This window comes from Hippocampus guttulatus, chromosome 8 (genome assembly GCF_054856545.1).
Source record: "Hippocampus guttulatus isolate MCC_2025c chromosome 8, RoL_Hgut_1.0, whole genome shotgun sequence".
Classification (NCBI taxonomy): domain Eukaryota; kingdom Metazoa; phylum Chordata; class Actinopteri; order Syngnathiformes; family Syngnathidae; genus Hippocampus; species Hippocampus guttulatus.
In genome coordinates, this window is record NC_141268.1 from 16,264,496 (window position 1) to 16,283,897 (window position 19,402).

The following is a 19,402-nucleotide window of genomic DNA, read 5'->3' on the forward strand; positions in this document are numbered from 1 at the left end:
AAAGCGAAACAGCCGTTAATTAAGATATCCTTTAGTAAGGTCATTTGAGTCCTTCACAACATACAGCTGCGTCATTATGTAAAGCGCTCTTTGTATTTTTGACTATTGCACAAAGATGGTAACGTCATCTGTGAAGCTGTTTTTCATCTTCAGAATCGTCTCGTTATGCTCTCTCAAGTCACCGTCTAATCAGCCGTACTCCTTTTCCGTATTCCTTCAAACCAAGACTCGCGTAACAGGAAGTCAGAAAGAAAGGTACGATATTGCAAAAAAAAAAAAAAGGCAAATAACCACAAATTCCTTTTCGACAACATTTAACAACATTTAGAAGTCAAGAAGAGAAAATAAACCATGTTACAAAAATTACTAAAAAGGATACAATAACAACATTTAAATGAATTAAGGCTATGACTATTTTAGTCATGGACAATTCCGGAGCCAATGGTGCGTCCTCAGCAATATTGTACAATATTCTTCAATTACGCCCCCTTCTGTCGGTGATTATGCCTACACTTAGAAAAGTGAAGTCCCTCGCATCTGCCCATGTAGCCTAATGGGGAGCAAGAAGACCTTGCTGGCCCGTGACCGCCCAGCACTGGAAATCCCTCTCAGTATGCATTGACCACATCAGTAAACATCTTGTTCACGTTTTTTTTTTTTACACATCTCTTAGCAATCGATTGTTTCAGATTCCCCTGAGGCTACAGTGTTCGCTTCTGTTGCGTTCACTGACTTCTGGCACCGAGATGCTCCTTGCAGCTCATTTATGGTAAAACAAGCTCAATTTATGCAAACCCCACGTGGCCCAGTAGTTATAAATAAAGCCTCAACTTGATGCTTCGCTGTTGCCTAGTGAACGTGAACGCACTCTCTTCCGTCCGGTGTGGAGAGAGAGGCGGCTTGTGTGTGTGTGTGTGTGTGTGTGTGTGTGTGTTGGAGAAAGGAGGAGGAGGTGGTGATGTGTACGTGGGAGCGAGAGCAAAGACTCTGCAGTGTCTTGGCAGCTGCATTCTACAGTAGTGCATTTCCCACCGCCCGTGATGCCTTCATGGCCAAAGGCTTTCTCCTCCCCCGCGTCCACTCGTGAAGACGCGGAGACGAACTCGCCCGCAAACTGAGCCGGACACCGGTCAGCTCGACAACGCGGACCTGCTCCCTTCCTTCCGTTCTTGCTTCCTTTTCCTTCTCGCTCGCATCCATTCATCCAGCCGCCGACCCGCGCATTTGAATGGAAGATGGCGAGGGGCGGGCGGTGTTTCAGCGACGTCCGCTTGGTATCTCTGCAGCTCATCTTGATGCTCGGCGGCGCGGCGTGGCCTGGTTCGGAAGGGCTCACCTTCCCACAACAGTACACGTAAGTGGATGACGCCGTGCAGCAACTTTGGGGCTCGTCCGCCTCACTGACAGAAAGCACAAGCGTGGCGGTGTAATTAGGATGTTATGTAATCTGTTCTGGGAATTATTACAGCAATGTGCGAGTGTCTTGCATTTGAAACATGGGGGCAATCAATCAGCCGAATCACTTTGCAAAAACTGGTTCAAGGCTTAACATACATTTTAGGGCATGAAGTTTCACGTCATTCTACTTGATAGGCAAAGTACAGGACAGCTGTCTTTCACTTCTGTACTTGTTGGTGTTTTTGTGTTCCAGTTTTACACTTGATGCAGAAAGCTGGCCCAAACCTCCATGGGGCAAAATTTCGCGCACACTTGTGTGGTTTCCCACACTCTGGTAGCTGTGGATTTTGAGTAGACTGGGTTACTTTTACCTAAGATTTGGTGAACTATTATGACCCAGCACGTTGTGATGAAGATTGGATTTGGGCAAGCTGAAGTGTTGAAGCTGGTTGCCATTTTGGGCAGTTTTGTTGTGTACTAAAATTTAAAATTAGGGTGACAAACTTGTTAAGGGTGGCCTGGTGGTCCAGTGGTTAGCGCGTCGACCTCACAGTGCAGAGGTACCGGGTTCAATTCCAGCTCCGGCCTCCCTGTATGGAGTTTTCATGTTCTCCCCCTGGCTGCGTGGGTTTAATCCAGGTACTCCAGTTTCCTCCCACATTCCAAAAACATGCATGGCAGGCTGATTGAACAATCAAAATTGTCCCTAGGTGTGAGTGTGAGCGCGAATGGTTGTTCGTCTCTGTGTGCCCAGCGATTGGCTGGCAACTGGTTCAGGGTGTCCCCTGCCTACTGCCCAAAGATGGCTGGGATAGGCCCCAGCGCCCTCCCCCCCCCGTGACCCTTGAGAGCATAAAGCGGATCGGAAAATGAATGAATGAATAAACTTGTTAAGGTGGATGGCCCACCCATGAAATGGGTGGGTTGCAACAGGAAGTGTGTCACGTCTTTAAAAAAAATCAACAACTGCAAAACATATCTTGGATAAGTGACTTGTGGTGGCCCCTGAAAAGGAAAAGTTGCTTCTTCTTAAAGGGGAGGTCAACCCAATTTTTTTCCTTACAATAATATGTTTTATCTGCCGCCACTAATCTAAGCATGGCATTCTGATTAATATTGTGTGTTTGTGGAATATGAGACAACAGCCACCCATTTTTAACCATCTCAAAGGGCGGCCATTTAGCCACTTGCTGTCGACTGAAAATGCCATCATGGTTGCTCAAGGCTCTGGTAACAACAAATCATGGCTCACCTTCAGAAAATGGCTGGATTTTCCTGCTTAAATCATATTCCACAAGCACAATATTAATCTGAATGCCGTTTTTAGACCAGTGAAGATGCATAAAACATATTATCCAGCTATTTTCCAACAAAGTAAAGACAATTTTTGGGTTGACTTCCCCTTTAATAGGTGTTAGTAAAATTTGTATTTGTATATGTATCAAATAATCAATGCGATGACTATCAATAACCCTGCCTTGGTTCAATCCTTTTCAGACCCAACTCCAGGTTAGCTATTACACCCAATTTGGGTTACTTTTGACACAGCAGGTTTAAGAGTGTTTCTGGGTCGATAATATTGATTACAGATCATTCATGGGTAAAATGCCCGTTGAAGGGTTACAATCCATGCACGCATTCATTTTCTATACCACTTATGCAGTTCATCATCCCCAGGAGCTGCAGCCTATCCCAGCTGACTTCAGGCAAAAGACAGACTACATCCCGATGCTGCAAGGTGCTTCAAAAGCATTTTAAATGTACTTGAAAAGGCCTTAACTGCGACCTTGGAAAATGTGTCCATACAGGATGTAAGGAGGGCGACTCAAGCGTGAGTATTTTGTTTTGCTCATCGCGTCGATCCAGTTCTTTGAACTTGTAACCTTTTACCTCTCGCTGGTCCAGCACAGTTGGCCCTCAACTTGAGCATTAATGCCCCCACTCCCTCCCCACCCTCAAGCAGTGTGCAATCAGGCTCTTCTGAGGGATAAAAGCCAGATGGTCTACTTATCTCCTGACTTCTCGCAGTCGGAGAGCAGCGGCATGTTTGTAATTCTAGCTTAGGAGCCCTTGGTGTGTGAGTGTGATGATTTCATAATCAATTGAATTATTTCAAATAGATGCACTTCTTGTTCCTCCCCTTCTTCACAAGCAATGATATTTGTGCCGAGTGCCTGGAAATGGCTTCCACGGCCCTGTAGCACCGATCTCTCCTTGCTTGTAAGCTCGATGAAGCAGTGGCCACGCAAAAAAACAGCATCCATTTCCAATTAAGAATGGATACTACAGAATGAACGATTAGTCCTCCTTGTGAAATCCACCTCCTGTTCCGACAGATAGATTGTCTCAGACATTTTTGTAGTTTTTAAATGTGTATTTTTAATTTTTTTTTGTGGAGTAGGCATTTTTGGGCAGTGGATAAAAATGGGGAAAACGAATTGAAATAGTGATTTAACTCAACATATTAATTTTTTTCCATTGATTTTTCAAAGCACGCTGCACTTGTGTGCGGGCAGCGTGGGATCGGTTCCCACTCAGTGAGTGTGTGAATGTGGGTGTGAATATTCGTATGTTTCTATATGTGCCCTGCAACTGACTGGCGACCCGTTCAGGGTGTAGTCTGCCTTCTGCCCAAAGTCAGCTGGAATAGGCTCCATCAACTCCCTGCGACTCTGTGGGACCTGTATGCACTTGGGGTCGACCATGAGGCACTCTAGAGCAGCCATGCCAGCGTAAAAGCACCAGTCCAAACACTGGCTGTCAAGTCTGCCTTTTTAATTTACTCTCCCAACCTATTTATTATTCTTTCTTTCTCTGCTTGACATGGGTGCACTTGGGGCCGACAATTAGGCACTCTAAAGCAGCCACCCCAGTCCAAAGCGGTCAACATGCTGGCTGTGAAGTATAAATAAATAAAATCCCCTGCGCTTGCTATTCTGCTTTTCTCTGCGTGATGTGCATGCACTGGGGGCGGACAACGAGGCACTCTAAACCGGCCACTCGAGCACACTTTGCACATGATTTTCAGATATTGTATTCAAACATGTATAATGTATCCGCTTTCCAGGGTCTTTGTGTATTTTTTTTTGCGTGACTCATACAAACCTAAACAACCGTTGTCTATTGCTGTGTTAGGATTACAATGACTGATTCTTCTCTTGTAGCATGACACATTTACAGCTTGGAGCCACACATGCACATTGGAAAAACTGGAAGTAGTACAAATCGTTGCACTGGAGTCCAATAATTAGCCAAAGTGAAAAATTACACCACCCAAAGGGACAGAAAGGGACCTTTATTTGTTACAGAGTAGAATCGAAGAGGTTGCGGTAGACAATAACGATTTACACCAGAGCAAAGCTTTACTTAAATAATGTATCATTAGGCAGTGATTAGTTCATCAATATCTGGCAATCGACTGCCGACTCTGCGCGTCATCATTTATTCCTCATTAACGCTGAAGCAGCTGCACTGAACAGTAACTCGTCTTTTATTTATTCATGATTACATGAACGTTAGTCACTCTTTTTGTGATACCCGCCTATCTATCGAATGGGGTCATTATCTCTCCACTTCTGAACCTTTGAGCATGAGCAGTGTCCCAATAAACGGTGGACCACACGACACTGTTCAAACTGTTCTGGCTACTTTGCAAAAATATAACAGATGACATATTTGCTGGGGCCATTTTGATTTTTTTTCCCTGACGTGTACTAAACAGCTAATACCAGCCAGAAAAAAAAATCCCTGCAGGTCCTTCAGTGTTGCTGTCCGCCTCTTGGCAGCCTCCCTGACCAGCTTTCGTCTCATCTTTTCATTAATTTTAAAGGGACATCCAGTTCTTGTTGATGGCACTGTTGTGCCATATTTTTTTCCCACTTGGTAATTGGAAAATAAGTTTCGTGCAATTTCAAGAACATTTGCGGTTGTAGCAAACAGTGTGACAACTTCAGACCAATTTGTGTTTAAACAGCTGTCATTGCTGCAGTGATTTTCTTTACTCCTTTCTTCCTTTTTACTATGTTCTAAAAATAAGCAATCAGACAGAAATGGCAGACTGATCGACGTTTTTTTTTTTCCTCCGGTGAAATAACTATATTTTGTGATGAGAAGCACCCGCAGTTGGATTTCAAAAACTTCCTGACACTTGCGGGGGTTTATATATTTTTATGTTGACATTCAAGTGAAGAGATATTTTGATAAGCTTGTCTAATTTTAGAGGCACTGATGCCCTTGGATGCTCATTTGTTAAATAATGCCTTACATAAACGTCTCTTTTTTTAAATAGTGTTTGTGTTGGCAGCCCTCCATTATCACATACAGAAGACTGGTTGTTCTCTCACAGCCACCACTGAAGTAATCATTGTTGTAATCAAAACACGTAACTCCTGCGAAAATGGTATTTTGAAACCAAAAGGAGTGACAAGAAGACGAATGTGAAAAACTAGCAGATGTCCACTGTTACTGCGGGATGAGTTTGTACTGGTCATAACAATAAAAATGAAAAAGCCACTTTTTCAAGTTCATTGAGGAAAAGCATCACAAGCATGTTCAGCCAAACTGCTTGAAATGTGATTATGAGCCGCAACTAAAATGATAGTAAGCTAATATAATACTCCAGAATGTCCTGGACAAATCTGCAAGACACCATTTTAATTAGAAACACTTCTTTCTTAACTGCTTGATGACTCCATGCAATACTGGACTATATATTTCACCGTCAGTAAGGTACGACCCGATGTTGGTCATTTTGCAGACGAGGACGGGCCGGCGGTTTTGTCAGTGGGGTGGGCTGCGCCGCTGTGAGAGAGACAACTTCCCGTTTCAATCATACGCCAGTAAATGCCGCCCCTTTCATTTCCTTTGAGTTTGGCGCGCTAATGGCATGCTCGAATCTCAACACGGCGAAAGCACATGTGAACTTGGGGACCAACTCCAACATTGCTCATATGTGTGCATTCTACGCTCAATGATCGTTATGGCATTACTAAAACAACAAATGTAATGGTGGCCTAAGACTTTCATACTGTATTACAAGCAATGTGCAAGGTAATTGTAGCATACAAAAGCAAGCTCTTTGGTGCACGCGCAGGTAACACAGTTCTAAGCATCGAGCAGAAATTCTCTGTGCGCTGCAGTCAGGCTGTGATGTTTATCTGCAGGATAATGCACTGGGCGAGGCGCATCGAGCAGGAGATTGACAGAGTCTTTCAACACATCAGTGGAGCTCAGCAGTTGAAAGGGGTGAGTCTCATACTCTGTTTTCTTTTTATATTCAGCTCTTACTCATTCAGGATACATTAAGTCCGCAAGACGCGCAGCAAGCCGTGTGCAAAATAAGTGCAGATCATAGGTGCATATCGGATGACAGCAACTTCTTTTATTCTGTTTCCTTCAGATGTTCTGGGCAGAGCAATAAACGTTTGTTCGTATATATGTTGCACTTTGCTTGAACAGACAAACATCCGTTGCAAAAGCAGAAAACCCATCTTCTGTTTTAAAAATGCAATATTTGATCAATTTTGCATCAACATTGCACCAAAGGAAAGGGGAAGAAAGGGCCTACACGACAACTGCTGTGGCATTTCACATTTTTGGTTGTAATTTGTGTGTGTGTGAGAACCACCATGTACTGATACCTGGCACAAAAAAGAACTTTAGGCCGCTGCATGACAACATTATTGAATAACAAATTTTGTATGGAAAAAAAAAAGTTAGATTTATTTACTTTATTTTTATTTATTATTTTATTTTATTTACCTTGTCTTTCATTTTATAAAGTAATCCATGCTCTTTATTATTCTTATTTTTAGATGATGACATTATTTATGAACCAATTATTTAATAAAATAAATATAATTGCACATGTAATATTGCACATAATTATTGTATAAAATAAATAAATTAAAAATACAACAACAACATTAATCAATGCATTGGCTGCATGTTACGCACGGGCCATATTTTGCCCACTCCTGTTTTGGAGAAAATACTGTAATCTGGGTTTTGCTGACTTTGATCGCAAGGGGAGTATCAGGCTGAAATTCAGCCTGATTACCATTTCATATGTTCTTCTGTTCCCTCGCTGCTTCTAATGGAATACGGCAGGCGTCGGAATGCAAAACAAAAACGCTCAAGAAAAAGCAAAATAGACACTGATCTAATCCTTGATCCCCACTGATTGCTTGTCTCATGTGTAGGTCCATCTCTTCGCACGACTAAGCCCATATTTACTTTCGAAATCCATATGAAATCATGATTATAATTCGATTAAACATTGGTGTCAGCTGGGCTGGAAGAGGCTGCCGTCCTGGCAACGTGGAGCACAGATCATGTGAGTGGGGGCAAGAGAGGCGTGCTCAGGGAAGATGTGTGGGAGCGTGGGCACATGTCCTCTCTGTTTGTGTCACAGCGAGCAGATGGTCAGCCTGCAGCCTGCACCAAAGCCTGGATGCAAGCTGCACATGGTCATTCCAACCGCATTAATTCCTTCGTTCTCAGGCTGCTGCAGACAATGATGAGAAAGAGGTTTATGAAACAAAATACTGTAATTGCTGTGCACAATTCCTGCTTTACATGATGCAGCCAATGACAAATGAGGCCTTAGACCAGCGGTGGCAAACTTGTTTTACTCAGTGGCCATATCGTAGCTACGGTTGAAATGACACGAAGTGCACCACTTCTGTTTTGTATGGCAACAGGAATAGATGGGATAAGATAAGATAACCTTTATTTGTCCCACTGGGGAAATTTCCATTTCAAATGATGACATTTCAAATAAAACAACAACAGCTTAAATCTTTTTTTGGGGGGGGGAAGAGAAGTAAAGGGAGTAAAGTCAGGTAAGGTCAAGTAAAGGGATCCCCCCCCAGCCCCCCGGCAAAGCAAACATCAAAGAGAATTACTCATAGCTTTGCACGATAGCAGTCTTTCTCAAATTGTGTGGTGGGCCCCCCTGGTGGGCGCGGGCGATGCCAGGGGATGCATGCGAGACCCCACGGAACGTGCTGTTAAAAAAAAATAATAATAAATAGTGTAATTGCACATCACTACAGTAGATGGCAATAATGCTGTCATCATCAGAGTGTGCACAGGGACTATTAGCACTAAGGTGTTTTTTTTTTTTTCACTGCGTATGCACACACACCGCACAGAGCAGGAGATGTTAAGTGTCGTGAACAAACCCTTAAGAGACTCCATGGAAAAATATTTAGCGGAACAGGGATGGGGGAAAAAAAATTGCATCAGTGTCCATATCACAATTTTATAAACAAATGATACTATTTGTATACTTCTTCCAAGGTGGCAAAATAGAAAATTATTGAGAAGTACTGCCTTACAGGGAGTCCGCTTAGCTTCATGCTTGCAAGCAAGCAATGCAAAACGCCACAGATGGGCTAACAAATAGAATCTATTTAGGGGTGTAACGCCTTAAACAGATATTTGAAGACAAATGTTGCAGCAAGACACAGATAATATACCAATACTCACAGTCATACATTCTTTATCCTCTGCAAAAAATGACCATTCCTACAGCTAAATGAATCACTGACAGTAGTTGCAAAACTCTTTCTTTCGTTTCTGCTGCTAAAATTTGCAGTCATTCATGTACTGTATGTATTTTTGATACACACATTTTCTCACAGATCACAACTCTGCTTTTGATCAAGTTTAATGTTCTGACCAATAAAGTAAATGAATAATGGTAAACCCTTTTAAACAGGATAAAAAGCGTTATTCATCGCTGCTGCCAATAGCCTTTCAAACAGCCGCTCTTATATTTAGAACAATTGTTTTATATGTATTCATTTTGCTGTGCATATGCCGACTTGTGTTTACAGCAGGCTGTGCAACAAATGAGCTTGACCGAAAATATTACAATGTTACTACTGTTGGTAAGATTTAATTGCTAATAAATAATCTAAAATGCACACATAGTGTTTTCATGTCAACTACTCTAATGGAAAATATTAACAAATGTGCCTTTGCGATACTTTGCTAACACACGCCATGTAAGTCTGAACATTCACATTGTTATAATCACTCTGTTATAAATACCAAGTTAGCAGAGTTACATGGTTGAACATAATGTCCAAGTAAGGATTCGAAATAGAATCTGAAGGAATGTGATTCCCCATGACAACTGCCTGAAAGAATGCGTGTGAAGAGACGATGTGAAAAGCAGCAACTTTCCCCCGTGCCTACTGAATTTAAAATATAAAGAGGCTTTGAGATGTAAATCCTCAAGCTTCAATATTAAACATGATGTATTTATAAATAATAGAGTTTACTATGTGCCGGCATTGCTCTAATCTTCTCCCGTGAAAATGCTCTGTAGATATACAATGAAGAAAGGAGACACTTTAATTTGGGGAAGAATCAACCTCGAAAAATCGTGGAGAAGGTCGCTTCCGATATCGAGAAACTTCTGGCGAAGAAGCGCAAAGCTCTCGAAGTAAGTTTGCTTTTTGACTTGTGCTCATTGAGTTGTGTTCTTTTTTTTTTTTTTTTTGGGAGGAACTTCAGATTTAACCCATTCATGAAACCCTGTAACCCGATAACATGATAAACTGTCCACTGTAGCAACCGCTGTCCCTGAACGGGTTCATCCTACTTCTCGATTAGAGATTGGTCCTCCTTCATCCTCATTTCTGTGTGTTTCCAACAGAGGCTCGCCAGTGAGGCTGAACGGCTCCAGCAAGAGCATCCCTGGCAAGATGGCATCAAGGTCAATTTCATGCACTCTCTACAGTATCGTATATATTGCATGCACGGTATATTTAGTTTCAATCTAAAGCCACAATATACCGTTTTCCATAAGCTAGCCCACTTGTTGTCAAACACTTGAACAAGCAAGTACCACCGAAAAATATACTTAGCTCTCCAAGATGTATCATGATCTATACATACCGGTATTATGTGCCTTAGCACAATGAAAGTTGTGAAACATTGAATTAGATGTAAAAGGACAACAACAGAACTTGCTTCCTTGACTTGAAATTATTCTTAACCATATTGGCTCCCATTGCTTGTGATTATTTCATTCCGGAACCTTCGACATACGCAGATCATTTTTTGCAGAATATATTCATGTTCAGTATCTTTTATCTATGACTGACACTCTCGGATGTTTGAGGCACTGCTGCCGCTAAAAGGCTCAGAACAACAACAACCAAAAAAATCTTCAGAGCTCAAATGTGGTGCGAAAATAGAAACATATCCGCCTCTGAGAAGATGCCATGCTTATTCTGAAGGATGTTAGGGCTTGGGGAAAAAATGACACGAACAGATGGTTACGTTCTGCCTGAGCCTGATTCATGTGCGGCAATAAGCAGCAAACACTCTTTGATTTGAAATACTTTGTTCTGAAGTCTTTTGTCACTGCTCACAATGATTTATCTTTGTCTGTTTATTTAAATGCAGCGATAGGCGAGTCCCGATACAAGGCACCGTTATCGGGCCGATATCAGTCTTATTTCAAGGTAGCAGATACTCATAAAGGATACCAAAACCAGCCACTGACACTAAAAGCAAACCTTTTTTTGCATTGATTAAGTCCCCCGTGCCATTAGATGGCGCTACACTGCGGCCGTTTGACACATCGGTGAATCATTATTTCTTTTTCATCATCCTACCCCTTTTTGATTATGAGCAATTTTTTAAATTCTTATTCTTCGGTTAGTTTCGCTGATGATATAGTGGTACACTTGCCTGACTTGAATGCTGGCAATGCGGCATCAGTTCACATTCAGTGGCGGTGTGAATGTGTGCCCTGTAACTGACTGTCGAGCAGTTCTGTGCTCGGTCCGGCTTTCGCCCGAAGTCAGCTGGGATAGGCTCCAGCAACCCCCGCAACCCTGTTCAGGTTAAACGGTGTTGAAAATGAATAACTGAAATATTTTTCAAAAGTACTAGTGGTATCGGTACTTGGTATCGGTTTCAGTGAGTTCTCAAGAGTGAACACTCATACTGCTATCGGTCTGAAAAGAAAGTGATATCGAACATCTTTATTCAAATGTAACAGGAATCAAAAAATTCTATAATTATATTTTGAAAGCTTTATATGTTTTATCTATATATGTAATTGTTCAAAGTCCATGCATGTGTATTCCCAGGAGCTGGACATGGCCTATTATGACTCTAAGGCAGAGCTGGATCATGTGAGTAACTCTGAATAAAATGTGTGTGATTTGTCAAATTAGAGGCACGAGTTGGGACTGGAGATGACTGCGATTATTTATTTATTTATTTATTTATTTACAGATAATTTAAATCTTCTGCTATTGTCTAGTCATACTGACAAAATGATTTAGGGTAAAATTTCCCCTCTAAATTCAATTCCCAAAAATTCAATAAAAATCACCAGTATTTTTTTTTAATAAACAGTCCAATAGGTTACATCCAAAGGCATTGAATTTGAAAGTTAAATACAACTGAACTGTACATAACAATTCAAAAAGTGTAAGCCAATGCATGGTTTGAACATTAGACATAGTTACTGTCCATTATGTGGCTTTTAATATATATTTGTTTTTGTTGTTGTTTTTTTTTTAAATCACAGTATTCCATGGATGGAGAGAGTGAAGTAGATAATCCTTCCCATATCAAATTGGAGTTTGTGTATGACCCCAACTTCAAAAACAATGTCAACTACTCCTACACGGCTGTTCAGATTCCCACAGACATTTATAAAGGAGGCAAGTGGGGGGTTCACATCCTGGAAGTTACGTGTTACGTATCTGTTGTATTCCAAAGTGTGTCTCTCCCATCAGCTCCGGTCATTCTCAATGAGCTCAACTGGACGCAGGCGCTGGAGAAAGTCTTCATGGAGAACAGTCAGGAGGATCCGTCACTACTGTGGCAAGCGTTTGGCAGTGCCACGGGGGTGACGCGCTACTACCCGGGTAGATTTTTAACTAACAGTCAGCTGCCTTCATGCCACGTGTGAAATGCAGCCAGTAATTCAAGGGTTTGTGTTTTTTTTTGTTCTTTCTTTTTTTTTTTGCAGCCAGTCCATGGAAAGCCCCGGATAAAATTGACCTGTATGATGTCAGGAGGAGACCCTGGTAAATCAACTCAGGCATTCCATACATTCAGCCCAGTGTGGGGGTTTATATTTTCTTCTCTTCCGCCACAGGTACATTCAAGGTGCTTCCTCCCCCAAAGACATGGTCATTCTTGTTGATGTGTAAGTTATGCATACTCTTCTAAGAACTCTTACCTTGAGATATAAGTTCAATTTGTTCACCACGCTGGTATCCAAATCATCTTTCCCCAATGAAATCAATGGAAATGCCATTAATCCATCCCCCACACCCAAAAACCCCCAACAATTTCTGTGATGAGGAAAATGTAACTTTATAATACCATAATTTCCACCCAAAAATCAGAGTTATAACAAATGCACTGAATATAAGTAATGAAACAGTTCAGTGCGTCATGATTAATTCATGGCGGCTTCTTCTGCTGTGTGCGACTTGCCTACCGGCGGGAAGTACAATCCAGTCACGCACATACCAACGAAGAAGAGTTTTACAACTACTATGAGTGACTCAGTGAGTTGCAGTAACAGGAGTCGGTCTTCCGCAGAGGATAAATAATATAAGCCTGTGACTATTGTTATATTTTCTGTCTACCTTATAACCTTGCCATAAGATGCTATTGGTTCGCCCGTCTATGCCGTTTCCCATTTTGCGATACCAATTATCTTGAGGACTTTAAGGCAAAGTTCTGTACTTCTTTTTATTTTCTGTTCATTGTTCACTCATTCTATCTTGCTTGTGATTTTCTTTTCCCGTACTCTGAGTCTGTATTTAGTCACGTGATAAGCCCTCGGGTTTTTCTACTATAGGAGCGGCAGTGTCAGTGGACTCACACTTAAGCTGATCAAGGCATCTGTGATGGAGATGCTGGACACTTTGTCTGATGATGACTACGTCAACGTGGCGCGGGTTGGTGTCTGTTCATCATCGTCCTCATTCCAGGCTCTCTCATCTTTTGACCATTTCTGTGTAACTGTGCTGTTGTTGCCGTAGTTCAGTGAGAAGGCAGAGGCAGTGGTTCCTTGTTTCAAACATCTGGTCCAGGCCAACGTGCGCAACAAGAAAATCTTTAAAGAGGCAGTGCAGCAGATGCAGGCCAAAGGCACCACGGACTACAAGTCTGGATTTCATTTTGCCTTCAATCAACTGCTCAATGCAAGTGTTACTCTTTACCATCTGTCATTTTCTTGCGTAGTCACATACAGATCTCAGATGTTTTGTTTTTTACTCGTATCAAAAGCACAAGCAAAAAAAAAAAAAGGATTCCTGTGTTTACTTTGTGTCTTCTAACTGGTTGGTTTTCAATATTTCTTTTTTCGTGCTTCAATTTTCCTTCAGAAAACAAACGTGCCACGGGCCAACTGCAATAAAATCATCATGCTTTTCACCGATGGAGGTGAGGACCGAGCTCAGGATGTCTTCCTGCAGTACAACTGGCCCAACAAAACGGTCGGCTGCTTCTCATCATTGTTTCTCCGTCACGCTGCAATTTGTTGGGGGCGAAACATCTAAATGGAAACACGTTTTATTCACCCCAAGGTTCGAGTTTTCACTTTTTCAGTGGGCCAGCACAACTACGACGTCACACCCTTACAGTGGATCGCATGCACAAATAAAGGTGAGCGTGACTCTTTTGTTTTGATGTTGACTTGAATGTGAGTGTCCTCAGCATTTCTTGCACGTGGCATTCCTTGCTCTGTCACCAGGTTACTATTTTGAGATCCGTTCCCTCTGTGCCATAAGGATTAACACGCAGGTGGGTCCCCCGACGTGCGCCCTCCACCCTGTGATGCTCATACACCGCACACACATCGTGTGTGAGTGTTCCAAAGCTGCAGCCACTCGCCTGAAAAATAATTGTTGTGCTCTTTCAGGAGTACCTGGATGTGTTGGGACGTCCCATGGTTCTTGCAGGCGACGAGGCCAAGCAGGTCCAGTGGACCAATGTGTACCAGGATGCTTTGGTGAGCCCGCACCAGAATATGTTCACCACTCACTGATGTATTTATTAGGTACACCTGCAAAGGAGATTCAAGACAAGTGCTGTCTCAAAAAGGTTGCGATTGCCTTGAGATGCCAAAAGATGGCGTGAAAGAGTTTTCTATCAGAAAAAGGCTGCGGTCTGACAAATGAAACTTCTCCCCTCAATTCAACATAGTTATTTGACCTCAAGATGACACAGAAGCAATATTTTTTCTTAAAAATACCTTAAGCATGAGCACAAAACAGCAAATAGGTGAGTTTTTCATTGAATAATGTTACACTGTAACTAAACAAGGCTGTTAAGGCACAGATATTTTATACAGAACTTTATTTGGATCTCATTAGATCCATTCATCCATCCATCCATTTTCTGATCCGCTCATCCTCACAAGAGTCAAGGGGCATGCTGGACCCTATCCCAGCTGTCTTCGAGCAATCGGCGGGGTACACCCTGAACTGGTTGCCAGCCAATCGCAGCGCACACAAACAATCATCTGCGCTCACACTCACACTCACACCTATGGACAATTTAGAGTGCTTCAGTAACCTGCCACGCATGTTGGCCTCACAGTGCAGAGGTTCAGGGTTTGATTCCGGCTCTGGCTTTCCTGTGTGGAGTTTGCATGTTCTCTCCGTGCCTGCGTGGGTTTTCTTCGGGTACTCCGGTTTCCTCCCGCATTAAATACTTTGTGGGCCTTTGTCTTATGTCCTTTGCAGGGGCTTGGGATGGTCGTAACTGGGACTTTGCCTGTGTTCAATCTCACCATGGATGGAAAACTACAGGTAATAAAATTGTAACAATGTGACATATTCAATCATTTTATATTCACACACACACTGTCAACAAACTTGGTTGTGTTAACTAACATTGTTGCCATAAATGCTCATAATTTATAATTTACACTTCTTCCAATCTAAATGACTGTTTTCGCCCTTCAAAAGTTGTGTTTTTTACAGTACATAGCAGATCACAGAGACTCACATAAAGACTGACTATGCAGCACTGATTTACAATACTACAAAGAGGAAATCGGTTGTATCTTTTTTTCATGTGAAATTTTGTGCCATTCCAACAAATACGGTGGGATTGATCTAACGTGCACTTTCAGAACCAGCTGATTTTAGGCGTCATGGGAGTCGACGTGCATCTCGATGAGATCAAGCGCCTGACACCACAGTACAGTGTATGACCAGTTTATTTCAATCTCATCATTTTATTTATTTCTTTTTCCTTCTTCCACTGGACGTAACGTTCTTGTTTTCTCATCAGCTTGGCGCCAATGGTTACATATTTGCAATTGACCCGAATGGATATCTTCTGCTTCATCCCAATCTGCTGCCCAAGGTAATGTAGAGCCCAGGAAATGTTTTTTTTAATTTTTTTAATTTGTTCATTTATATATATATATATATATATATATATATATATATATATATATATATATATATATACACACACACACACACACACACACACCTGTGTATCTCTCTCTCTCTCTCTCTCTCTCTCTCTCTCTCTACTGCATTGGGCAAGATGAGTGAGGCCTTGCAGGCACACAACTGAATATTCTACAGTTCTTTAACATGCTATTTTTTACATCTCTTAGCTGGTGCATGTCCCAGAACCTGTGACTCTGGACTTCTTGGATGCAGAAGTGGAGGACAGCAATAAAGAGGAGGTGAACACTTAGTGCGCCAAAAAGCCGTCCATGTTCCTCGCCCTCATTCAACTCATGTTTTAAGTTGTTACCGCGCCAGTGAGCAGCATGCTTCAAAACCACTCAAATATTCAGAGCACTTTATGAGAGGCCGACCACCAAGCTTTTGCTGCATGATTGTGTTTGCAAAAAAAAAGAAGAAAAAAAAGTGTGTTTTTGTGCTGTAGATCCGACGACAGATGATTGACGGACGACCAGGTGACATGCAGATCAAAACTCTTATCAAGTCCGTTGACGAGGCAAGTAAAAAAAAACAACAACCTGTGAAGCGGCGTCTAAAAATAGCAGGTTCTTAGAATTATACACCCGTCACACACTTCAGTAGGTAGACAGGCACAATCTAACGGCAGCTAATATACAAGTTGTAGCGTAGTTGAAGTTCTCCATTTGGACTGAATTTAAAAATATGCTTCCGATTGCTTTATTTCGCTGCAGAAGATGGACAAAATATTAGGGACATCTCTCAGAATGCGTATAATATGGTTCTCCATCACCTCCTTTATTGAACCTTCTCAGGTCATGCAGATCTGCCCAATGTTGAGCCACAGAAGACGGAAAAACAGTACATGACAGAAAGTGATAACATTTACTAAACCTTTTAACACCCAGCTTCATTGCATTTTCCTAATTATTATTGTTGGTTAATACAGTGGTGCCTTGAGATACAAATTTAATTCGTTCTGTGACTTCCCTCGTACAGTAACTCAAACTACTCATGTGAAGTTATTTTCACTCTGAAATGAAATGAAATGCTATTAACCCATTTAATCCCACCGGTCACATTTGTGAAGGACAACAATAATTAAATTTACAGGGCTCTAAAATGTTTTATTACTGATTACTTAAAAGGGCTACCAATGACACCTGATTTTGACTTTGTCTGGGAAAAATTTGGGATTGAATGGATGAATCCATCCCAGCCCTCCCCTGATAAATAACAACAAATGTTGTCGTTTGTATTTTAAGGAGCACCCATAACATTGTACTTTATGAAAACATATAGTGATTTCATAATGAAAGGGAATATGAAATAATGAGTCCTGCTGCTGCCCTTTCTGGTGTGTCCACCATGGCCATTGGGGGGCAGTATAAGACAGATGAATCGGTTGTTCATTGAGGTGTTATTTTTGGATGCATCAGGCAGTCAAATTGCAGCAGGGTGTATCCTGCCTCAAACCCAAGTGGGATACATAATAACTCTTCATTGAGACATCTCAACTTTTCAGTACGGCACTAATACAAGTTGTTCCAAGCAGAGGATAAAGAAGATGTGACTTTGAGTAGTTTTAGGTCCTTCCACGTGTTGTTGCTGCACTGTTTGTGGTCAGTACATTGCTTAAAGGGTTTAAAGTTGACTGTAAACTTAACGCTGGAGTGGCATTCAACAGCCTGAAGTCTCTCTCCAATGAATCTTCCAAGTCTACGCTCACAAGTCAAAGCAAACAATAAATAAATAAAAATAGCTTCAACGACGACTCATGTCTCAAGGCAGCACCGTAAAACCTGGGCAGCACAGTGGTTCCAGATTTCTTAGGGCTCTGGGTTCCAAACTTGGCTCCAGTGTTCCTGTGTTGAATTTGCATGCTTTCCCCTCCTTTGGATTTCCTCCAGTACTCACTCCCATGGTCTAAAAGCATGCATCTAAGTTCCACTGAAGACTCTAAATTGTTGACTCGGATCAGATGACCGCATTAACAACTCCTAGATGCATATTTCCATACATTTCTTGTACAGGAAATGGCAATGACATGCATGTGCTTTTATTGTAGCAATACATTGATGAGGTGTACAGAGGTTATACCTGGACCCCTGTCAATGGTACAGATTACAGGTGAGCTTGTGTAACGTATATTATGTTATAACCTTCAAATGATAACAATTCTTTTTCACCCGTGTGTATCTCCTCATCCACACCACCTGCAGTCTGGGGCTGGTACTACCTCCCTACAATGAGTACTACATCCAGGCAGACCTCAGTGACGTGATGCTTCAACTTCAGTGTAAGTACCCGAAGGCAGCACATGAAAGGAGTTTTAATGCAAAGAAATAAAAAGTAACACCGTTTGTGGCGTGCAGACATGCAGTCATTACTGCCGAGCTCCTTTGAATCTTCGGGACATGTCTTTCTTGCTCCAAGGTGACATTTTCATTCTCTTTTTTTGTATTTTGTCTTCAATAAGGGATGTTAACATCTTCTGCCCTCCACGCAGGGAATACTGCAAGCGTCTGCAGCTTTCGGACAACAACACGCAGTTTTTGCAGAACTTTCTCTCCCTCATGCTGGAAATTTCTCCCGGATCAGAGGAGTGTATGTTGCACATTTTGTCGCAGGAACATTCGTCACTGTTAAAGGGACAGAGATGTTAAAAATGTTTTTGCTTCAAATTGTAGGTGACCAAAAGCTCATACACAACCTGATCCTGGACTCTCGGATTATCGGGCAACTAGCCTCACGCGTGTGGAAGAACAAGGATCTCAATTCGTGAGTGCATGGCAAACAGGGTGAGTGACCCACGTCATGTTGTGTAAAATGACATGCTGTGCTACAGGTACGGCTTCCTGGCTGTTTTTGCATCCACTGACGGAGGCATAACGCGAGTGTTCCCCAACTTGTGAGTTCACCTGATAAACTCTAGAATAATAACCCCCAGAAAATATCACACTGTTGAAATAAATGAATGTTTCCTTTTTGTGTATGAAGAGCTGCTGAGTTATGGGATGAGGACGCCGAGCCCTTCAATTCAAACTACTACCGAAGGAGCCTTGACAACAAAGGATACATGTTCCGAGCTCCGCCTAGAGACTGTAAGAACATTTATAGATTCTTTTAATGTAGTATAATGGAGTTTGAAAGAAAATGTTTTCATAGTTTGTATTCCAAAGGTCTCATTCTGAGACAGCTGATGTGGTTCCCCTTTTGTCTACTGCCCCCTAATGGACAAAAATAAGATAATGCTGTATGCAGGCAGAGTGGTATGAATGAACATGTTTTTCCTTGATTATCTTGTTCCTTGTATCCTTGTTAGCTTGTGTAGCAACATAAGGTTGTTTTTTTTCAAGATAATGTTTTTTTTCTGAACAGCTTTGGATGACATGTTAGGACCAGAAAATGGCACAGCTGGAATCCTGGTTAGTTCAGCTGTGGAGGTTAATGTAGGAGGCAAACTTCTCAAGCCTGCAGGTAAAAAAAAACAAAACACTGGTTTCTCAAAATGCTGTTTTCTGTTGCTCACTTGTTTCTCCCCTTTGACTTCTCCGGCT

General features: G+C 41.9%; 1 protein-coding gene across 8 annotated transcripts in view; it reads left to right on the forward strand.

The window, feature by feature from the left end:
• The window catches only part of LOC147201480 (voltage-dependent calcium channel subunit alpha-2/delta-2-like), a 29,005-nt gene that overhangs the window by 3,452 nt on the left and 6,151 nt on the right, over positions 1-19,402 (forward strand). For 3 of the 8 annotated variants that reach the window (XM_086116953.1, XM_086116954.1, XM_086116957.1), the window contains exons 3-30: positions 1,287-1,354; positions 6,561-6,642; positions 9,737-9,853; positions 10,067-10,126; positions 11,514-11,558; positions 11,960-12,095; positions 12,171-12,302; positions 12,407-12,464; positions 12,536-12,586; positions 13,250-13,349; positions 13,434-13,595; positions 13,779-13,889; positions 13,980-14,058; positions 14,147-14,196; positions 14,315-14,404; positions 15,141-15,206; positions 15,533-15,607; positions 15,694-15,768; positions 16,031-16,102; positions 16,309-16,380; positions 17,911-17,972; positions 18,065-18,141; positions 18,218-18,278; positions 18,352-18,449; positions 18,533-18,623; positions 18,691-18,753; positions 18,843-18,946; positions 19,224-19,322. In XM_086116953.1, coding sequence (XP_085973079.1) covers positions 1,287-1,354; positions 6,561-6,642; positions 9,737-9,853; positions 10,067-10,126; positions 11,514-11,558; positions 11,960-12,095; positions 12,171-12,302; positions 12,407-12,464; positions 12,536-12,586; positions 13,250-13,349; positions 13,434-13,595; positions 13,779-13,889; positions 13,980-14,058; positions 14,147-14,196; positions 14,315-14,404; positions 15,141-15,206; positions 15,533-15,607; positions 15,694-15,768; positions 16,031-16,102; positions 16,309-16,380; positions 17,911-17,972; positions 18,065-18,141; positions 18,218-18,278; positions 18,352-18,449; positions 18,533-18,623; positions 18,691-18,753; positions 18,843-18,946; positions 19,224-19,322 — 2,356 coding nt within the window. Of the gene's footprint in view, positions 1-889; positions 1,355-1,384; positions 3,230-6,560; positions 6,643-7,298; positions 7,733-9,736; positions 9,854-10,066; positions 10,127-11,513; positions 11,559-11,959; positions 12,096-12,170; positions 12,303-12,406; positions 12,465-12,535; positions 12,587-13,249; positions 13,350-13,433; positions 13,596-13,778; positions 13,890-13,979; positions 14,059-14,146; positions 14,197-14,314; positions 14,405-15,140; positions 15,207-15,532; positions 15,608-15,693; positions 15,769-16,030; positions 16,103-16,308; positions 16,381-17,910; positions 17,973-18,064; positions 18,142-18,217; positions 18,279-18,351; positions 18,450-18,532; positions 18,624-18,690; positions 18,754-18,842; positions 18,947-19,223; positions 19,323-19,402 lie in introns of those variants that run through there. The other 5 variants (XM_086116958.1, XM_086116955.1, XM_086116960.1 and 2 more) reach the window with 5 other exon arrangements.